Source organism: Nematostella vectensis, chromosome 2, assembly GCF_932526225.1.
Source record: "Nematostella vectensis chromosome 2, jaNemVect1.1, whole genome shotgun sequence".
Lineage (NCBI taxonomy): Eukaryota > Metazoa > Cnidaria > Anthozoa > Actiniaria > Edwardsiidae > Nematostella > Nematostella vectensis.
In genome coordinates this window covers 8410118-8426901 of record NC_064035.1, presented here as the reverse complement: position 1 = coordinate 8426901, position 16784 = coordinate 8410118, and the positions used below count along the sequence as shown (strand labels likewise).

General features: G+C 42.3%; 1 protein-coding gene across 7 annotated transcripts in view; it reads left to right on the top strand.

Moving 5' to 3' along the window:
* The window catches only part of LOC5516767 (collagen alpha-3(VI) chain), a 39524-nt gene extending 22751 nt beyond the window's left edge, over positions 1–16773 (top strand). For 5 of the 7 annotated variants that reach the window (XM_048723562.1, XM_048723566.1, XM_048723563.1 and 2 more), the window contains 9 exons: positions 60–626; positions 713–1282; positions 1437–2000; positions 2282–2851; positions 4392–4961; positions 5200–5757; positions 5993–6354; positions 13977–14220; positions 15771–16773. In XM_048723562.1, coding sequence (XP_048579519.1) covers positions 60–626; positions 713–1282; positions 1437–2000; positions 2282–2851; positions 4392–4961; positions 5200–5757; positions 5993–6354; positions 13977–14219 — 4004 coding nt within the window. In that variant the 3' untranslated portion in view covers position 14220; positions 15771–16773. Of the gene's footprint in view, positions 1–59; positions 627–712; positions 1283–1436; positions 2001–2281; positions 2852–4391; positions 4962–5199; positions 5758–5988; positions 6355–13976; positions 14221–15770 lie in introns of those variants that run through there. The other 2 variants (XM_048723567.1, XM_032386618.2) reach the window with 2 other exon arrangements.
* Positions 16774–16784: the final 11 nt, after the last annotated feature.

Below are 16784 nucleotides of genomic sequence, written 5' to 3'. Positions count from 1 at the left end.
GAGAGAGCATATAAACAATCCATCAGTCCTTGATTTTTTTCTCTATTTTATTTTTAAAGAGGAGAACGATCCTGAAGAGCACGTGCTTGAGGCTGATATTGTATTCATAATGGATGCCTCTGTAAGGGGTAGAGACTACATACGAGAGAAGTACTTTGTCATCGAGCTCTCCAGACTTCTAGGTATCGACCCTGCTATGCGTAGAGCATCTCTAGTCATATATGGCAACGATGCAAACATTGTAGCCGGTCTAGATGACTTCAAGTCAGCTGGAAACTTTGAAAGAGCAGTGTACTATGCCAAGGAACTGCCCGGTCCAAGGCGGATCGACAAAGGTTTAAGCGCGGGGAACGCTGCTTTCAAATCATCAAATAGTGGAGTAACGAAATTGGCAGTTCTTCTTACCGCAGGGAGGCAGACTGAAGGATTCTACTACAGTAGGGCGGTGAAGGATCTTCGCGCTCTGGGTGTTAAAATCTTTGTCGTCGCGATAAGCAAGGACTCTGGCTTGAAAGAGGACCTAAACCCCATCGTAGAGAGACCTGATGACCTCACACAGGTCAACGAATTCACTGACCTGCGCTCTGAGTCTCGTCGATTGGACAAGCACCTAAGAGCTCGCGCGAGTAAGCCATCACTTTTGAGTAAATGCTTTTAAACTAAGGTTTTTTTTTATCTTTTAGCCTTTTATTGCTGTTTTTTTTATTTTCAGGAGATAAGCTGCAAAATAATGTCACAACTGATATCGTTTTTATGGTCGACTCATCGACGTCAGTTGATTCTGAGGACTTCAACAAGGAAAAAGATTTCGTCAAGTCAGTCTCTGAAATGCTTGGAATTGATTCAGGGATTTCTCGAGCTGCAATAATCTCGTACGGCAGTGACCCTGTCTCTGTGTCCAAAATAGGTGGCTACAAATCTCTTGAAGAGTTTAACAGGATTGTGGGTAACTCACAGTTTGTTGATGGCCAAAGAAGAATGGATAAAGCCTTGAGATTTGGGGCAACTGCATTAAAAACAAGCCCGGCACCCAAAAAGTTTGCTGTGCTAATAACGTCAGGAAGTGACTTCAAAGAACCGGATTCCACGGAACTCCACAAGGCCGCCAAAGCACTTCATGATGTCGGTGCTAAAATTTATATAGTGGCTATAGGAAATCAAGCCAACCTACGTGAGCTCAACCTTGCTGTCAAGGACCCTGAACAAGTTATAGTCGCGCCTTCGTTTAGCTCCTTGCAGTCTCAAGTACTTCCCTTGGTTAAAAAGCTCACAGAGAAAACAGGTAAGTATTACATGATGATAAAACGTTGTCATGCCTGCTTGACATTTAATAAAGCCTTTATAAGTATTAATCTGTGTGCGGCTTTCTAGTATACTAGTCTATTCATAATCACAGTAGGAGCTTCGAGTGTTCAGTTTGACTTCTTACTTTTCAGAGCCATCCCAACCTCGGCCCGTGACATCAGATGTCGTGTTTCTGATAGACTCTTCGTCATTTGTTAACTCTCGAGATTTCATCCTACAAAAGCAATTTATAAAGCTGCTCGGCGGATCATTCGGAATACCTGGGCAATCTCAGGCATCCGTGATATCCTATGCATCAAGTCCTGTTATATATGCTCCTCTTACACGCTACGAAACCGTGCAACAATTTTCAAATGATGTTGATAACGCTACGTATTTAGGAGGTGACAGAGATATTCACAGTGCATTGGACTTTGCGTTGATGCAGCTGCAAAGACCTCGCGGAGACGCCGTAAATGTCATAGTACTTCTAATCGGAGATGCGCGGAACGCTAAAGTGAAGCCTGACTTGCTGAATGTGATCGTCCAACAAATCCATTACCTTGGAGCGAAGCTATACATCATTGGTATTGGTTCTGATGCGATTTCGAGAGTTCTGCAAACGGCTGTGGAAAAGCCAACTGATGTTATCGTTGTACCAGACTTTCGCACTTTGACTTCAGGCGCGAAGAATATTGGTGACAGAATCTTAAAAAGTTAGTAGCGAACTAATGTTATTGTTGTTTCAACTGTCGCGCTTTGATTCCAGCCGTAAAGGATTAAAAAAAAGGTGTAACGCGCTGGTACTTTTACGAATATTTAAGGTTATCTACCTTTTAACACCTTTATCTTCTTTGGTGAAACTTTATGTTCTTCGGTGCAAATTTCATCGCAAATTTCTAGGAAACGAAATAAAAGCTAAACACATTTCGTTACAGAAATACCTCTGCTCATTACAATTTCTTATAATTTCTGAGACTGTTCCTGTTTGTTCCAGGTCTTTATCAACCGCTTAACGTATCCGCAGACGTAGTTTTCGTACTAGACTCCTCGTCGTCAGTAACCCCACCTCAGTATCAGCAGATGAAAGTGCTTGTAAAGCTCCTAGCTCGCGCGCTCAACGTAAACCCTGGGCAATCCCGTGCGGGACTCATCACATACGGGCGTAACTCAAGAGTTGAGTCGAGACTTGGAGACTCGGGCACTTTAGACATGTTTACGCGTACAGTGGGAGATGCACTATATATGGGCGGGGTGAGAAGGCTGGATCGTGCCCTGAATACGACGGCTGATGTGCTGGAAAGGGCACGCCCTGACAAGCCGCGTATCTTGCTTCTTTTCGTGACTGGTCGTCGCACGGAATCAGCCGCAGATATTGACGCTCTGATGCAGCCTCTCAAAAAGACTGGGGCTAAAGTATTCGTGGTTGCTATGGGTACATATGCTGATGATGGAGGCTATGAACTTATGGTTGAAGATCGTGAGCACATTTTCAAGCTTCCACTCTCTGAAAATATCGACCTTCGGCAAGTTGTGCCAATGGGCCGTTACATCGTTTCACAGTTAGGTCAGTATTGGGTGCTACGTAGGTTATGATGGTTATCCCATAAGGCGAATGATTACTATTGTTTATAGAAGAGTCTTCCTTTTTTGTCTTTACGTCAAGTGGAAACTGATTTAAGTTGATTGACAGATCATGACCATATGTGTAGACCATGTGCAGATTTGTGCAGACAATGTCTATACATGTTATAACATTTATTATATTCATACTGAAAAATATTCACTGAAAACATATTCAGTAAATTTTCGTTCGTTCACTGGTCTCAGCAAATCAGAGGATTAATCCGAGCGAGATGTATCTAACATCACAGTCTCGTGCGTGACATTAGCGAGACATATTGTTCATTTCAATGTAAGTTTCTGTCTGAACCGTCGAACAGCACAAACCTCGGAGCCTCTGCAGCCAAGTCTAATAAATTGTTATGTAATGAGCTTATTATAAATTTCTCAGTATGTATATAATAAACAAAATACAGCATGGAAAGTGCTTTGTATAGTTTTTATTCACTCGTTATAAAACTCGTGAATAAAAAACCGTACGCGCACACTTTCCATGTAGTATGTATCATTCTAACCATTTAGCAACCAAAGCCTCACATCTTATATCTAATACGCTAAGAAATAAGTGTGTAGCAATCCTCACGGAAAAAAGAAGGAACTAGAAAACTAAAGACCCACACGAATGACAATCCCTAGCTAATACGGGGTACCGGGAATGGTTTCCACTTTGAAATGATAAGGCAAAGAGAAGCTACAATTCAACAATTTCTCTTAGCGAAAGAAAGCACACGCAAACGCGCCATTTTGGAGCTCTCCATCAGAGACTCAAAAAGTATTTCTAACTCACAAACAAAAGCACCATTGACGTCCAGAACTTCGTGGTTTTCAAGCAAATTACAGTTAATGTTCAGGTGAAAAAAAAAATAATAAAGCACAATGTTGACAGGATATCACTTTTTGAAGACTTTGTTTGCGTCTTGCACGACACCAAGCGCACGCATTTTGTAAACAATCATTTCAAAGAGGTTTTCAAACTGCCACAATAATATCGATTAAATACTTAAATTTAGATTAAACTATAGAATAAAAACAGATACTAAACCACTTTCAACTTAGTGTTAGGTTAAGTTCTGATATCCTGTCGTTCCATCTTTTCTTCGTAAATATGACTTAACTTTTAAGTAAAATACGACAAAACTAATCTCAAGCTTAGCCGATCATACATAAAGCCACATATCTTCGTATCACATTTCACAGAAAATAGTATGGAACCCACCACCAAAAATACCACAAAGACCGATAATTTATAATGAAACTTGATATATTGAAAACACAGAGATATAAAACAATTTAATTATTTGAATATGATATAACCCTTTTTTTTTCAGATCAGATAGTGGATAGTAGCTGTTAAGCCTAATAGCTAAATAGAAATGATCTCTTGTACAATATGGGAACTAGCTTTTAAAGCATAGGAATCATCTGCAAAACACTCTTAACGATTATTTTCTTTAACGTCTCTTGCTGACTTTGCGAATTTTTAGATTCAAACCACGTGGTACCGCCCACTAAGATACCAACTGACCTTATCATACTTGCCGACTCCTCCAATGGCATAACGCCAGGAGCTTACCAGCACCAACAGCAGTTCGCAAAGCACTTGAGCAAACTTCTTGGCATCTCACCACTGCAATCACGGGCGGCATTTGTGTCATACGGCAGCACACAGATCCTAGTAGGTGGTTTCAGAAGCACACAGTCGATGTTTGACAGTGCTGTTGACTCAACCGTGGCAGTTGGTGGTCTAAGGCGCCTCGACTCCGCGGTGAATGCAGCGCTGAAGTTATTCCGCGAAGCTCGCTCCTCTGCGGCGAAGGGACTGGTTCTGATAGTGGCTGGACCCAGTAGGCTTGATACACGCGAACTTAGGGTACTCAGAGACAAGCTTACAGACAATGGAGTAAACTTGGTGGTCGTAAGTGTTGGAAATAGCGTCCGTGAAGTCAGGGACCTGGTCGAGAATCCAGAAAACCTTATGGCTGTTGATTTATCACAGAAACTGTTACCGGACAATCGTGACCCGTTCCCTTACAAGCTAATTATCGATAAAATTGGTAGGTGATGTTGCAAGCTATGAAATTTAAATATTATTATATATTTTAGTGAACTGGCTTCGCTTCACAAGTCAGGGTTGTTTGGGTAAGTTGCAGGGACTGTTAAATTCTCAGGGAGGTGGGGCATAAGGGGACAAGATGACAACAGGGAAATAGGCTAAAGTAAGGCCGATGGGATAAGTGACCTCGTCCTCCTTTCATGATTCCTAGACTACTGAAATGATTTGTATTTCCCCAGGTCTGAAATCATCAGATTTCGCAGCCGACATCCTGTTCTTAGTTGACAACTCAGACTTCGTCACAAACGAAGAGTTCGAATCTCAACTGGACTTCATAAAATCTATCGCTCGAAAAATGCATATTTCTCCTGAAGGTACCCGAGTAGGGATGATAACTTACAATTTCAATCCCAAGTTAATAGTTGACTTTGAATCGTATAACACGGCCGAGAAACTGTTTTCCCGCCTGGACGAGCTGCCCAAAGGACTTGGCAGTCGAAGGTTAGACCTCGCTATCGACTTGGCAAGAAACGTGTTTGCTAACTCACGGCAAAACGCTGCTAAAGTGATGGTCGTGTTCGCGAAAGGGCGGCAGTTAACAGACCCCAGCTCAAGATCTCTGTCTGAAGTAATAAAGCCTTTGGTTAGACTCGACGTGGTGACATTAGCAGTTGGTATCGGCCAAGACGCTAATATTCAGCAACTCACAAGCATAGTGCAGAAACCCGAAGACATTGTGTTTGTTCAAAGTTATCCACTTCTTCTTGGCATGGTGAATCAAATATGGAGAAAAATAGGTAATCATTAAGCTATCTGTCTTGACTATGAAAATAAAATCAGTCCCTAGTATTGACATTTGAGAAATTCGAGAAAAAAGGTATAGAAGCTAAAATAACAAATTTGCCTTCCGCCACATCTTTTGTATGTTGTTGCCCTTTCCTTTCGGAAATCATGGACCCGCCCCTGAATTTATTATGATCTTTGTACCTTAAAACCTTTACACGAATTGACGCGAATTCTGACGTAAGTCAGTGTTTTCTTGCATTTTAGTTGGCATCTCCTCCGTCTCCTGTAACAAAACCCTGGATATGGGCATCCTCATGGATGCCTCGGGGAGCCTGGGGCCTAATCAGTTCAACAAAGAACGTCAATTCATCAAGTCTATCATCCGGGAACTTCTCTCTACCTCTCCCCAAAGCCGCGTGGGCATCATTCCATTCAGTGATAGCGCCAGTGTCGCAATCAGTTTCCAGGAATTCAAGACTTTATCCGCCTCTGAGCTGGATACGAGTATAAGTAACTTGCCGTACGCTGGTGGAAGGACCAGGATCGACCTGGCACTGGGCGTGGCCAGTAGCAGCCTGTTTGGCGATAGGAGACCAGGGGTCCCACAGGTGAGACGGAGGAAAAACAAAAACGAATGGATCAAATGTTGGAATGGATCAACATCTGTTCTTTTTTGTGTAGATTCTAACCACTTTCCCACCTGTATAGATTTGGATCATCTGCTCGTCCTGTGTAGATCCTGATCATCTGCTCGTCCTGTGTAGATCCTGATCATCTGCTCGTCCTGTGTAGATTTGGATCATCTGTTCGTCCTGTATAGATCCTGATCATCTGTTCGTCCTGTATAGATCCTGATTATCTGTTCTTCCTGTGTAGATCCTGATCATCTGTTCGTCCTGTGTAGATCCTGATCATCTGTTCGTCCTGTATAGATCCTGATCATCTGTTCGTCCTGTATAGATCCTGATTATCTGTTCTTCCTGTGTAGATCCTGATCATCTGTTTGTCCTGTGTAGATCCTGATCATCTGTTCTTCCTGTGTAGATCCTGATAATCTGTTTGTCCTGTGTAGATCCTGATCATCTGTTGGTCCTGTGTAGATTTGGATCATATGTTCGTCCTGCGTAGATTTGGATCATTTGTTCGTCCTGTGTAGATCCTGATCATCGGCTCGTCCTGTATAGATTTGGATCATCTGTTCGTCCTGTGTAGATCCTGATCATCTGTTCGTCCTGTGTAGATCCTGATCATCTGTTTGTCCTGTGTAGATCCTGATCATCTGTTCGTCCTGTGTAGATCCTGATCATCTGTTCGTCATGTGTAGATCCTGATCATCTGTTCGTCCTGTGTAGATCCTGATCATCTGTTCGTCCTGTATAGATCCTGATCATCTGTTCGTCCTGTATAGATCCTGATCATCTGTTCTTCCTGTGTAGATCCTGATCATCTGTTTGTCCTGTGTAGATCCTGATCATCTGTTCTTCCTGTGTAGATCCTGATAATCTGTTTGTCCTATGTAGATCCTGATCATCTGTTGGTCCTGTGTAGATTTGGATCATATGTTCGTCCTGCGTAGATTTGGATCATTTGTTCGTCCTGTGTAGATCCTGATCATCGGCTCGTCCTGTATAGATTTGGATCATCTGTTCGTCCTGTGTAGATCCTGATCATCTGTTCGTCCTGTGTAGATCCTGATCATCTGTTCGTCCTGTGTAGATCCTGATCATCTGTTCGTCCTGTGTAGATCCTGATCATCTGTTCGTCCTGTGTAGATCCTGATCATCTGTTCGTCCTGTATAGATCCTGATCATCTGTTCGTCCTGTATAGATCCTGATCATCTGTTCTTCCTGTGTAGATCCTGATCATCTGTTCGTCCTGTGTAGATCCTGATCATCTGTTCTTCCTGTGTAGATCCTGATCATCTGTTTGTCCTGTGTAGATCCTGATCATCTGTTTCTCCTGTGTAGATCCTGACCATCTGTTCGTCCTGTGTAGATCCTGATCATCTGTTCGTCCTGTGTAGAACCTGATCATCTGTTCGTCCTGTGTAGATCCTGGTCATCTGTTCGTCCTGTGTAGATCCTGATCATCTGTTTGTCCTGTGTAGATCCTGATCATCTGTTCGTCCTGTGTAGATCCTGATCATCTGTTCGTCCTGTGTAGATCCTGATCATCTGTTCGTCCTGTGTAGATCCTGATCATCTGTTCGTCCTGTATAGATCCTGATCATCTGTTCGTCCTGTATAGATCCTGATTATCTGTTCTTCCTGTGTAGATCCTGATCATCTGTTTGTCCTGTGTAGATCCTGATCATCTGTTCTTCCTGTGTAGATCCTGATAATCTGTTTGTCCTGTGTAGATCCTGATCATCTGTTGGTCCTGTGTAGATTTGGATCATATGTTCGTCCTGCGTAGATTTGGATCATTTGTTCGTCCTGTGTAGATCCTGATCATCGGCTCGTCCTGTATAGATTTGGATCATCTGTTCGTCCTGTGTAGATCCTGATCATCTGTTCGTCCTGTGTAGATCCTGATCATCTGTTTGTCCTGTGTAGATCCTGATCATCTGTTCGTCCTGTGTAGATCCTGATCATCTGTTCGTCCTGTGTAGATCCTGATCATCTGTTCGTCCTGTGTAGATCCTGATCATCTGTTCGTCCTGTATAGATCCTGATCATCTGTTCGTCCTGTATAGATCCTGATCATCTGTTCTTCCTGTGTAGATCCTGATCATCTGTTCGTCCTGTGTAGATCCTGATCATCTGTTCTTCCTGTGTAGATCCTGATCATCTGTTTGTCCTGTGTAGATCCTGATCATCTGTTTGTCCTGTGTAGATCCTGACCATCTGTTCGTCCTGTGTAGATCCTGATCATCTGTTCGTCCTGTGTAGAACCTGATCATCTGTTCGTCCTGTGTAGATCCTGATCATCTGTTCGTCCTGTGTAGATCCTGATCATCTGTTTGTCCTGTGTAGATCCTGATCATCTGTTCGTCCTGTGTAGATCCTGATCATCTGTTCGTCCTGTGTAGATCCTGATCATCTGTTCGTCCTGTGTAGATCCTGATCATCTGTTCGTCCTGTGTAGATCCTGATCATCTTTTCGTCCTGTATAGATCCTGATCATCTGTTCGTCCTGTATAGATCCTGATCATCTGTTCTTCCTGTGTAGATCTTGATCATCTGTTTGTCCTGTGTAGATCCTGATCATCTGTTCTTCCTGTGTAGATCCTGATCATCTGTTTGTCCTGTGTAGATCCTGATCATCTGTTCTTCCTGTGTAGATCCTGATCATCTGTTCCTCCTGTGTAGATCCTGTTTAACTGTTCGTCCTGTGTAGATTTGGATCATCCGTTCGTCTTGTGTAGATTTGGATTATCTGCTCGTCCTATGTAGATTTGGATCATCTGTTCTTCCTGTGTAGATTTGGATTATCTGTTCGTCAGGTGTAGATTTGGATCATCTGTTCGTCCTGTGTAGATCCTGATCATCTGCTCGTCCTGTGTAGATTTGGATCATCTGTTCGTCCTGTATAGATCCTGATCATCTGTTCGTCCTGTATAGATCCTGATTATCTGTTCTTCCTGTGTAGATCCTGATCATCTGTTCGTCCTGTGTAGATCCTGATCATCTGTTCGTCCTGTATAGATCCTGATCATCTGTTCGTCCTGTATAGATCCTGATTATCTGTTCTTCCTGTGTAGATCCTGATCATCTGTTTGTCCTGTGTAGATCCTGATCATCTGTTCTTCCTGTGTAGATCCTGATCATCTATTTGTCCTGTGTAGATCCTGATCATCTGTTTCTCCTGTGTAGATCCTGACCATCTGTTCGTCCTGTGTAGATCCTGATCATCTGTTCGTCCTGTGTAGAACCTGATCATCTGTTCGTCCTGTGTAGATCCTGGTCATCTGTTCGTCCTGTGTAGATCCTGATCATCTGTTTGTCCTGTGTAGATCCTGATCATCTGTTCGTCCTGTGTAGATCCTGATCATCTGTTCGTCCTGTGTAGATCCTGATCATCTGTTCGTCCTGTGTAGATCCTGATCATCTGTTCGTCCTGTATAGATCCTGATCATCTGTTCGTCCTGTATAGATCCTGATTATCTGTTCTTCCTGTGTAGATCCTGATCATCTGTTTGTCCTGTGTAGATCCTGATCATCTGTTCTTCCTGTGTAGATCCTGATAATCTGTTTGTCCTGTGTAGATCCTGATCATCTGTTGGTCCTGTGTAGATTTGGATCATATGTTCGTCCTGCGTAGATTTGGATCATTTGTTCGTCCTGTGTAGATCCTGATCATCGGCTCGTCCTGTATAGATTTGGATCATCTGTTCGTCCTGTGTAGATCCTGATCATCTGTTCGTCCTGTGTAGATCCTGATCATCTGTTTGTCCTGTGTAGATCCTGATCATCTGTTCGTCCTGTGTAGATCCTGATCATCTGTTCGTCCTGTGTAGATCCTGATCATCTGTTCGTCCTGTGTAGATCCTGATCATCTGTTCGTCCTGTATAGATCCTGATCATCTGTTCGTCCTGTATAGATCCTGATCATCTGTTCTTCCTGTGTAGATCCTGATCATCTGTTCGTCCTGTGTAGATCCTGATCATCTGTTCTTCCTGTGTAGATCCTGATCATCTGTTTGTCCTGTGTAGATCCTGATCATCTGTTTGTCCTGTGTAGATCCTGACCATCTGTTCGTCCTGTGTAGATCCTGATCATCTGTTCGTCCTGTGTAGAACCTGATCATCTGTTCGTCCTGTGTAGATCCTGATCATCTGTTCGTCCTGTGTAGATCCTGATCATCTGTTTGTCCTGTGTAGATCCTGATCATCTGTTCGTCCTGTGTAGATCCTGATCATCTGTTCGTCCTGTGTAGATCCTGATCATCTGTTCGTCCTGTGTAGATCCTGATCATCTTTTCGTCCTGTATAGATCCTGATCATCTGTTTGTCCTGTATAGATCCTGATCATCTGTTCTTCCTGTGTAGATCCTGATCATCTGTTTGTCCTGTGTAGATCCTGATCATCTGTTCTTCCTGTGTAGATCCTGATCATCTGTTTGTCCTGTGTAGATCCTGATCATCTGTTCTTCCTGTGTAGATCCTGATCATCTGTTCCTCCTGTGTAGATCCTGTTTAACTGTTCGTCCTGTGTAGATTTGGATCATCCGTTCGTCTTGTGTAGATTTGGATTATCTGCTCGTCCTATGTAGATTTGGATCATCTGTTCTTCCTGTGTAGATTTGGATTATCTGTTCGTCAGGTGTAGATTTGGATCATCTGTTCGTCCTGTGTAGATCCTGATCATCTGCTCGTCCTGTGTAGATTTGGATCATCTGTTCGTCCTGTATAGATCCTGATCATCTGTTCGTCCTGTATAGATCCTGATTATCTGTTCTTCCTGTGTAGATCCTGATCATCTGTTCGTCCTGTGTAGATCCTGATCATCTGTTCGTCCTGTATAGATCCTGATCATCTGTTCGTCCTGTATAGATCCTGATTATCTGTTCTTCCTGTGTAGATCCTGATCATCTGTTTGTCCTGTGTAGATCCTGATCATCTGTTCTTCCTGTGTAGATCCTGATAATCTGTTTGTCCTGTGTAGATCCTGATCATCTGTTGGTCCTGTGTAGATTTGGATCATATGTTCGTCCTGCGTAGATTTGGATCATTTGTTCGTCCTGTGTAGATCCTGATCATCGGCTCGTCCTGTATAGATTTGGATCATCTGTTCGTCCTGTGTAGATCCTGATCATCTGTTCGTCCTGTGTAGATCCTGATCATCTGTTTGTCCTGTGTAGATCCTGATCATCTGTTCGTCCTGTGTAGATCCTGATCATCTGTTCGTCCTATGTAGATCCTGATCATATGTTCAACCGTTGTAGATCCTGATCATCTGTTCGTCCTATGTAGATCCTGATTATCTGTTCGTCCAGTGTAGATCCTGATCATCTGTTCGTCCTGTGTAGATCCTGAACATCTGTTCGTCCTGTGTAGATTTGGATCATCTGATCGTCCTGTTTAGATCCTGATCATCTGTTCGTCCTGTGTAGATTTGGATCATCTGTTCGTCTTGTGTAGATCCTGATCATCTGTTCGTCCAGTGTAGATCCTGAACATCTGTTCGTCCAGTGTAGATTTGGATCATCTGTTCGTCCTGTGTAGATCCTGACCATCTGTTCGTCCTATGTAGATCCTGATCATATGTTCGTCCTTTGTAGATCCTGATCATCTGTTCGTCCTGTGTAGATCCTGATTATCTGTTCGTCCTGTGTAGATCCTGATCAACTGTTCGTCCTGTGTAGATCCTGATCATCTGTTCGTTCTGTGTAGATCCTGATCATCTGTTGGTCCTGTGTAGATCCTGATCATCTGTTCGTCCTGTGTAGATCCTGATCATCTGTTGGTCCTGTGTAGATCCTGATCATCTGTTCGTCCTATGTAGATCCTGATCATCTGTTCGTCCTGTGTAGATTTGGATCATCTGTTTGTCCTGTGTAGATCCTGATCATCTGTTCGTCCTGTGAGATATGGATCATCTGTTCCTCCTGTGTAGATCCTGTTTAACTGTTCGTCCTGTGTAGATTTGGATCATCCGTTCGTCTTGTGTAGATTTGGATTATCTGCTCGTCCTATGTAGATTTGGATCATCTGTTCTTCCTGTGTAGATTTGGATTATCTGTTCGTCAGGTGTAGATTTGGATCATCTGTTCGTCCTGTGTAGATCCTGATCATCTGCTCGTCCTGTGTAGATTTGGATCATCTGTTCGTCCTGTATAGATCCTGATCATCTGTTCGTCCTGTATAGATCCTGATTATCTGTTCTTCCTGTGTAGATCCTGATCATCTGTTCGTCCTGTGTAGATCCTGATCATCTGTTCGTCCTGTATAGATCCTGATCATCTGTTCGTCCTGTATAGATCCTGATTATCTGTTCTTCCTGTGTAGATCCTGATCATCTGTTTGTCCTGTGTAGATCCTGATCATCTGTTCTTCCTGTGTAGATCCTGATAATCTGTTTGTCCTGTGTAGATCCTGATCATCTGTTGGTCCTGTGTAGATTTGGATCATATGTTCGTCCTGCGTAGATTTGGATCATTTGTTCGTCCTGTGTAGATCCTGATCATCGGCTCGTCCTGTATAGATTTGGATCATCTGTTCGTCCTGTGTAGATCCTGATCATCTGTTCGTCCTGTGTAGATCCTGATCATCTGTTTGTCCTGTGTAGATCCTGATCATCTGTTCGTCCTGTGTAGATCCTGATCATCTGTTCGTCCTATGTAGATCCTGATCATATGTTCAACCGTTGTAGATCCTGATCATCTGTTCGTCCTATGTAGATCCTGATTATCTGTTCGTCCAGTGTAGATCCTGATCATCTGTTCGTCCTGTGTAGATCCTGAACATCTGTTCGTCCTGTGTAGATTTGGATCATCTGATCGTCCTGTTTAGATCCTGATCATCTGTTCGTCCTGTGTAGATTTGGATCATCTGTTCGTCTTGTGTAGATCCTGATCATCTGTTCGTCCAGTGTAGATCCTGAACATCTGTTCGTCCAGTGTAGATTTGGATCATCTGTTCGTCCTGTGTAGATCCTGACCATCTGTTCGTCCTATGTAGATCCTAATCATATGTTCGTCCTTTGTAGATCCTGATCATCTGTTCGTCCTGTGTAGATCCTGATTATCTGTTCGTCCTGTGTAGATCCTGATCAACTGTTCGTCCTGTGTAGATCCTGATCATCTGTTCGTTCTGTGTAGATCCTGATCATCTGTTGGTCCTGTGTAGATCCTGATCATCTGTTCGTCCTGTGTAGATCCTGATCATCTGTTGGTCCTGTGTAGGTCCTGATCATCTGTTCGTCCTATGTAGATCCTGATCATCTGTTCGTCCTGTGTAGATTTGGATCATCTGTTTGTCCTGTGTAGATCCTGATCATCTGTTCGTCCTGTGAGATTTGGATCATCTGTTCCTCCTGTGTAGATCCTGTTTAACTGTTCGTCATGTGTAGATTTGGATCATCCGTTCGTCTTGTGTAGATTTGGATTATCTGCTCGTCCTATGTAGATTTGGATCATCTGTTCTTCCTGTGTAGATTTGGATTATCTGTTCGTCAGGTGTAGATTTGGATCATCTGTTCGTCCTGATTATGTGTTTCTTCCCCTATGTTGATTATGACCATCCGTTCTTCGTGCGTATTTTCTGATCGAGTGTTCGTCTTTTCTAGATTCTTATCCTGATCACAGACGGCGTTCAGTCTAAAGACCCTGGCTACATCCCTGTTTCCCAGGCCATGCACCCCATCCGAGAGGCTGGTATCTCTTCTCTTGCTGTTGGCATCGGCAAATCAATTGACTTTGCTGAACTTAATCAGATTGCCGCTGACGCAAACCATGTGTTTATTGTTGGCGCGTTTGACGAGCTTCAGGGTATTGTACAAGGCTTGGTTACTAGGTCTTGTTCAGCGTGAGGTAAGCGGCACACTTGATGCATCAATTCCCCATTGTTTTCTTTTATTAAAGGGGCAATGAAGTTTTTGGTGGGCCTCGACTAAATCAATCCACCATAAGAGAGGGAAAAAAGCTAGTCTGAAAAACTCCACATAGATCATTGTGGTTTTCATGATAATAGGGGACTTGCGCTTAGAGATCACGTGACTGTTTGGGTGGAAAACCAACGCGCGATCTGGCTTTTAGCGGCAAAATAACAGCAACAAAAAGAAACTTATTCTTCAGAATTCTCCAGAATTCTTTTCTTTCAGAAAAGGTTTAGTTTCATTTGAAGCTTTTATTTCCTTGGCTTTCTCTAGTGTGAGAGGCGCAGTTATTTCTGATTTTTTTGTTTGATCATTTTGTTTTGAATTTGCCACCCAAAAAGGTCACGTGATCTCTTGACCTGATACATAAATCATATGGCTGCGACTGCACAAACGCACTTTGTAATACCTGGAAGCACTTTGTAATAGCTGACGCGTTTTGTAATACCCGACGCATTTTGTAATACCTCTGACGCATTTTGTAAAACCTGACGCACTTGTAATACCTCTGACGCACTTTGTAATACCTGACGCACTTTGTAATACCTGACGCATTTTGTAAAACCTGACGCACTTTGTAATACCTGACGCACTTTGTAATACCTGACGCACTTTGTAATACCTGACGCACTTTGTAATACCTGACGCACTTTGTAATACCTGACGCATTTTGTAAAACCTGACGCACTTTGTAATACCTCTGACGCATTTTGTAAAACCTGACGCACTTTGTAATACCTGACGCACTTTGTAATAGCTGACGCACTTTGTAATAGCTGACGCACTTTGTAATACCTGACGCACTTTGTAATACCTGACGCACTTTGTAAAACCTGACGCACTTTGTAATACCTGACGCATTTTGTAAAACCTGACGCACTTTGTAATACCTGACGCACTTTGTAATAGCTGACGCACTTTGTAATAGCTGACGCACTTTGTAAAACCTGACGCACTTTGTAAAACCTGACGCACTTTGTAAAACCTGACGCACTTTGTAATACCTGACGCACTTAGTAATACCTGACGCACTTTGTAATACCTGACGCACTTTGTAATAGCTGACGCACTTTGTAATAGCTGACGCACTTTGTAATACCTGACGTACTTTGTAATACCTGACGCACTTTGTAATACCTCTGACGCATTTTGTAAAACCTGACGCATTTCGTAAAACCTGACGCATTTTGTAATACCTTTGACGCACTTTGTAATACCTGGAAGCACTTTGTAATACCTGACGCATTTTGTAATACCTCTGACGCACTTTGTAATACCTGACGCATTTTGTAATACCTGAGTATTGGACCAGCAGTAATTCATAGCACAGAGTACACGCTGCTCGTAATTCCAACGAGGTTAAAGGCTTTTTATTAAGACGGAAAAGGTGTGTTGATTTTGGTATGAGATGTGTTTGATCCCAATAGGGATCTTTGTCGTCTTTGTCGTCAAAATAGGCGTATTTAAGTTTGTTTTATTTATTAGGTAAACAATAAAGAAGCACTGACTGCCGCAAAGATTTCAGTTGACCGTACTGTGAAAAAGGACTCAACTAATGCTGAAGCGAGAATAAGGACGTGGCGACGACGAGGAAGCGGTCCCAGGATCCAGCATTCTGAATATAGACTACCGCCTTAACCTTCCGAAGCAGACATCAGACTTTTATCTGGAAGACATATCGAAACAATCTGATAACAATTACGGAGATGATAATATCTCACGAGCAAAAATTTAGCATGGAATGTTTTTATTAGTCTACAAAGATAATTATTTTGGTATATCTACTCTAGCAAATAGCATTTTTGATTTGCGTTTTTCGAAGGTGACATATTATACCTAATCCAAGGTTTAGTTTCTCATATTTGAATTAAAAAGGGTTGGGATAGATACTTGGTCAGGAAATAAATACTAAATAACCCGTCACGTGATTATTTTAGACAAAAGAAAAGGCAAGAATACCTCATCTACTGACCTAACATGATTTATTTTTCCTATGTACTATCTATACCATATGGTAATGTCATTCGTTAGCTTCAGAAATTTTTTTTTCTTGTTATTAGTTCGCGTGATTTAATTCTCTTGAGATAGTATCGCCGCTTTATGGCCTCCAGCAACACAATAAATCGTTTTAAGCTTAATTTGATGAAAGTTGTTGACAAGCATGTAATTTCTAGAAAAGCTGTAAGCGATCTCATGTACCACTACAGAAACCCATGTAAAAGAACATGTCCCTTATCTGTTTGATCGGGAAAAGAATATCCAGGTCAAGACCTTTAAAAGTATTAGTAATTTTTTTTTGTGTGTGTGTGGTGTTATTTCGAACTAATTTTACTAGGAAAGAATAGCTTATGTTTTAGTTTTTGTAGATCAATATTGTTTTTCATCTGGCCAATTACGCCCCGAGACTATTGCATGACCGTTCTCTCGAATCCGTAGCATGTAAAACTAACGTTGATTAGCTCAAAGATTAAAAGTATTTTAACCGTTATCCTGCCGCCC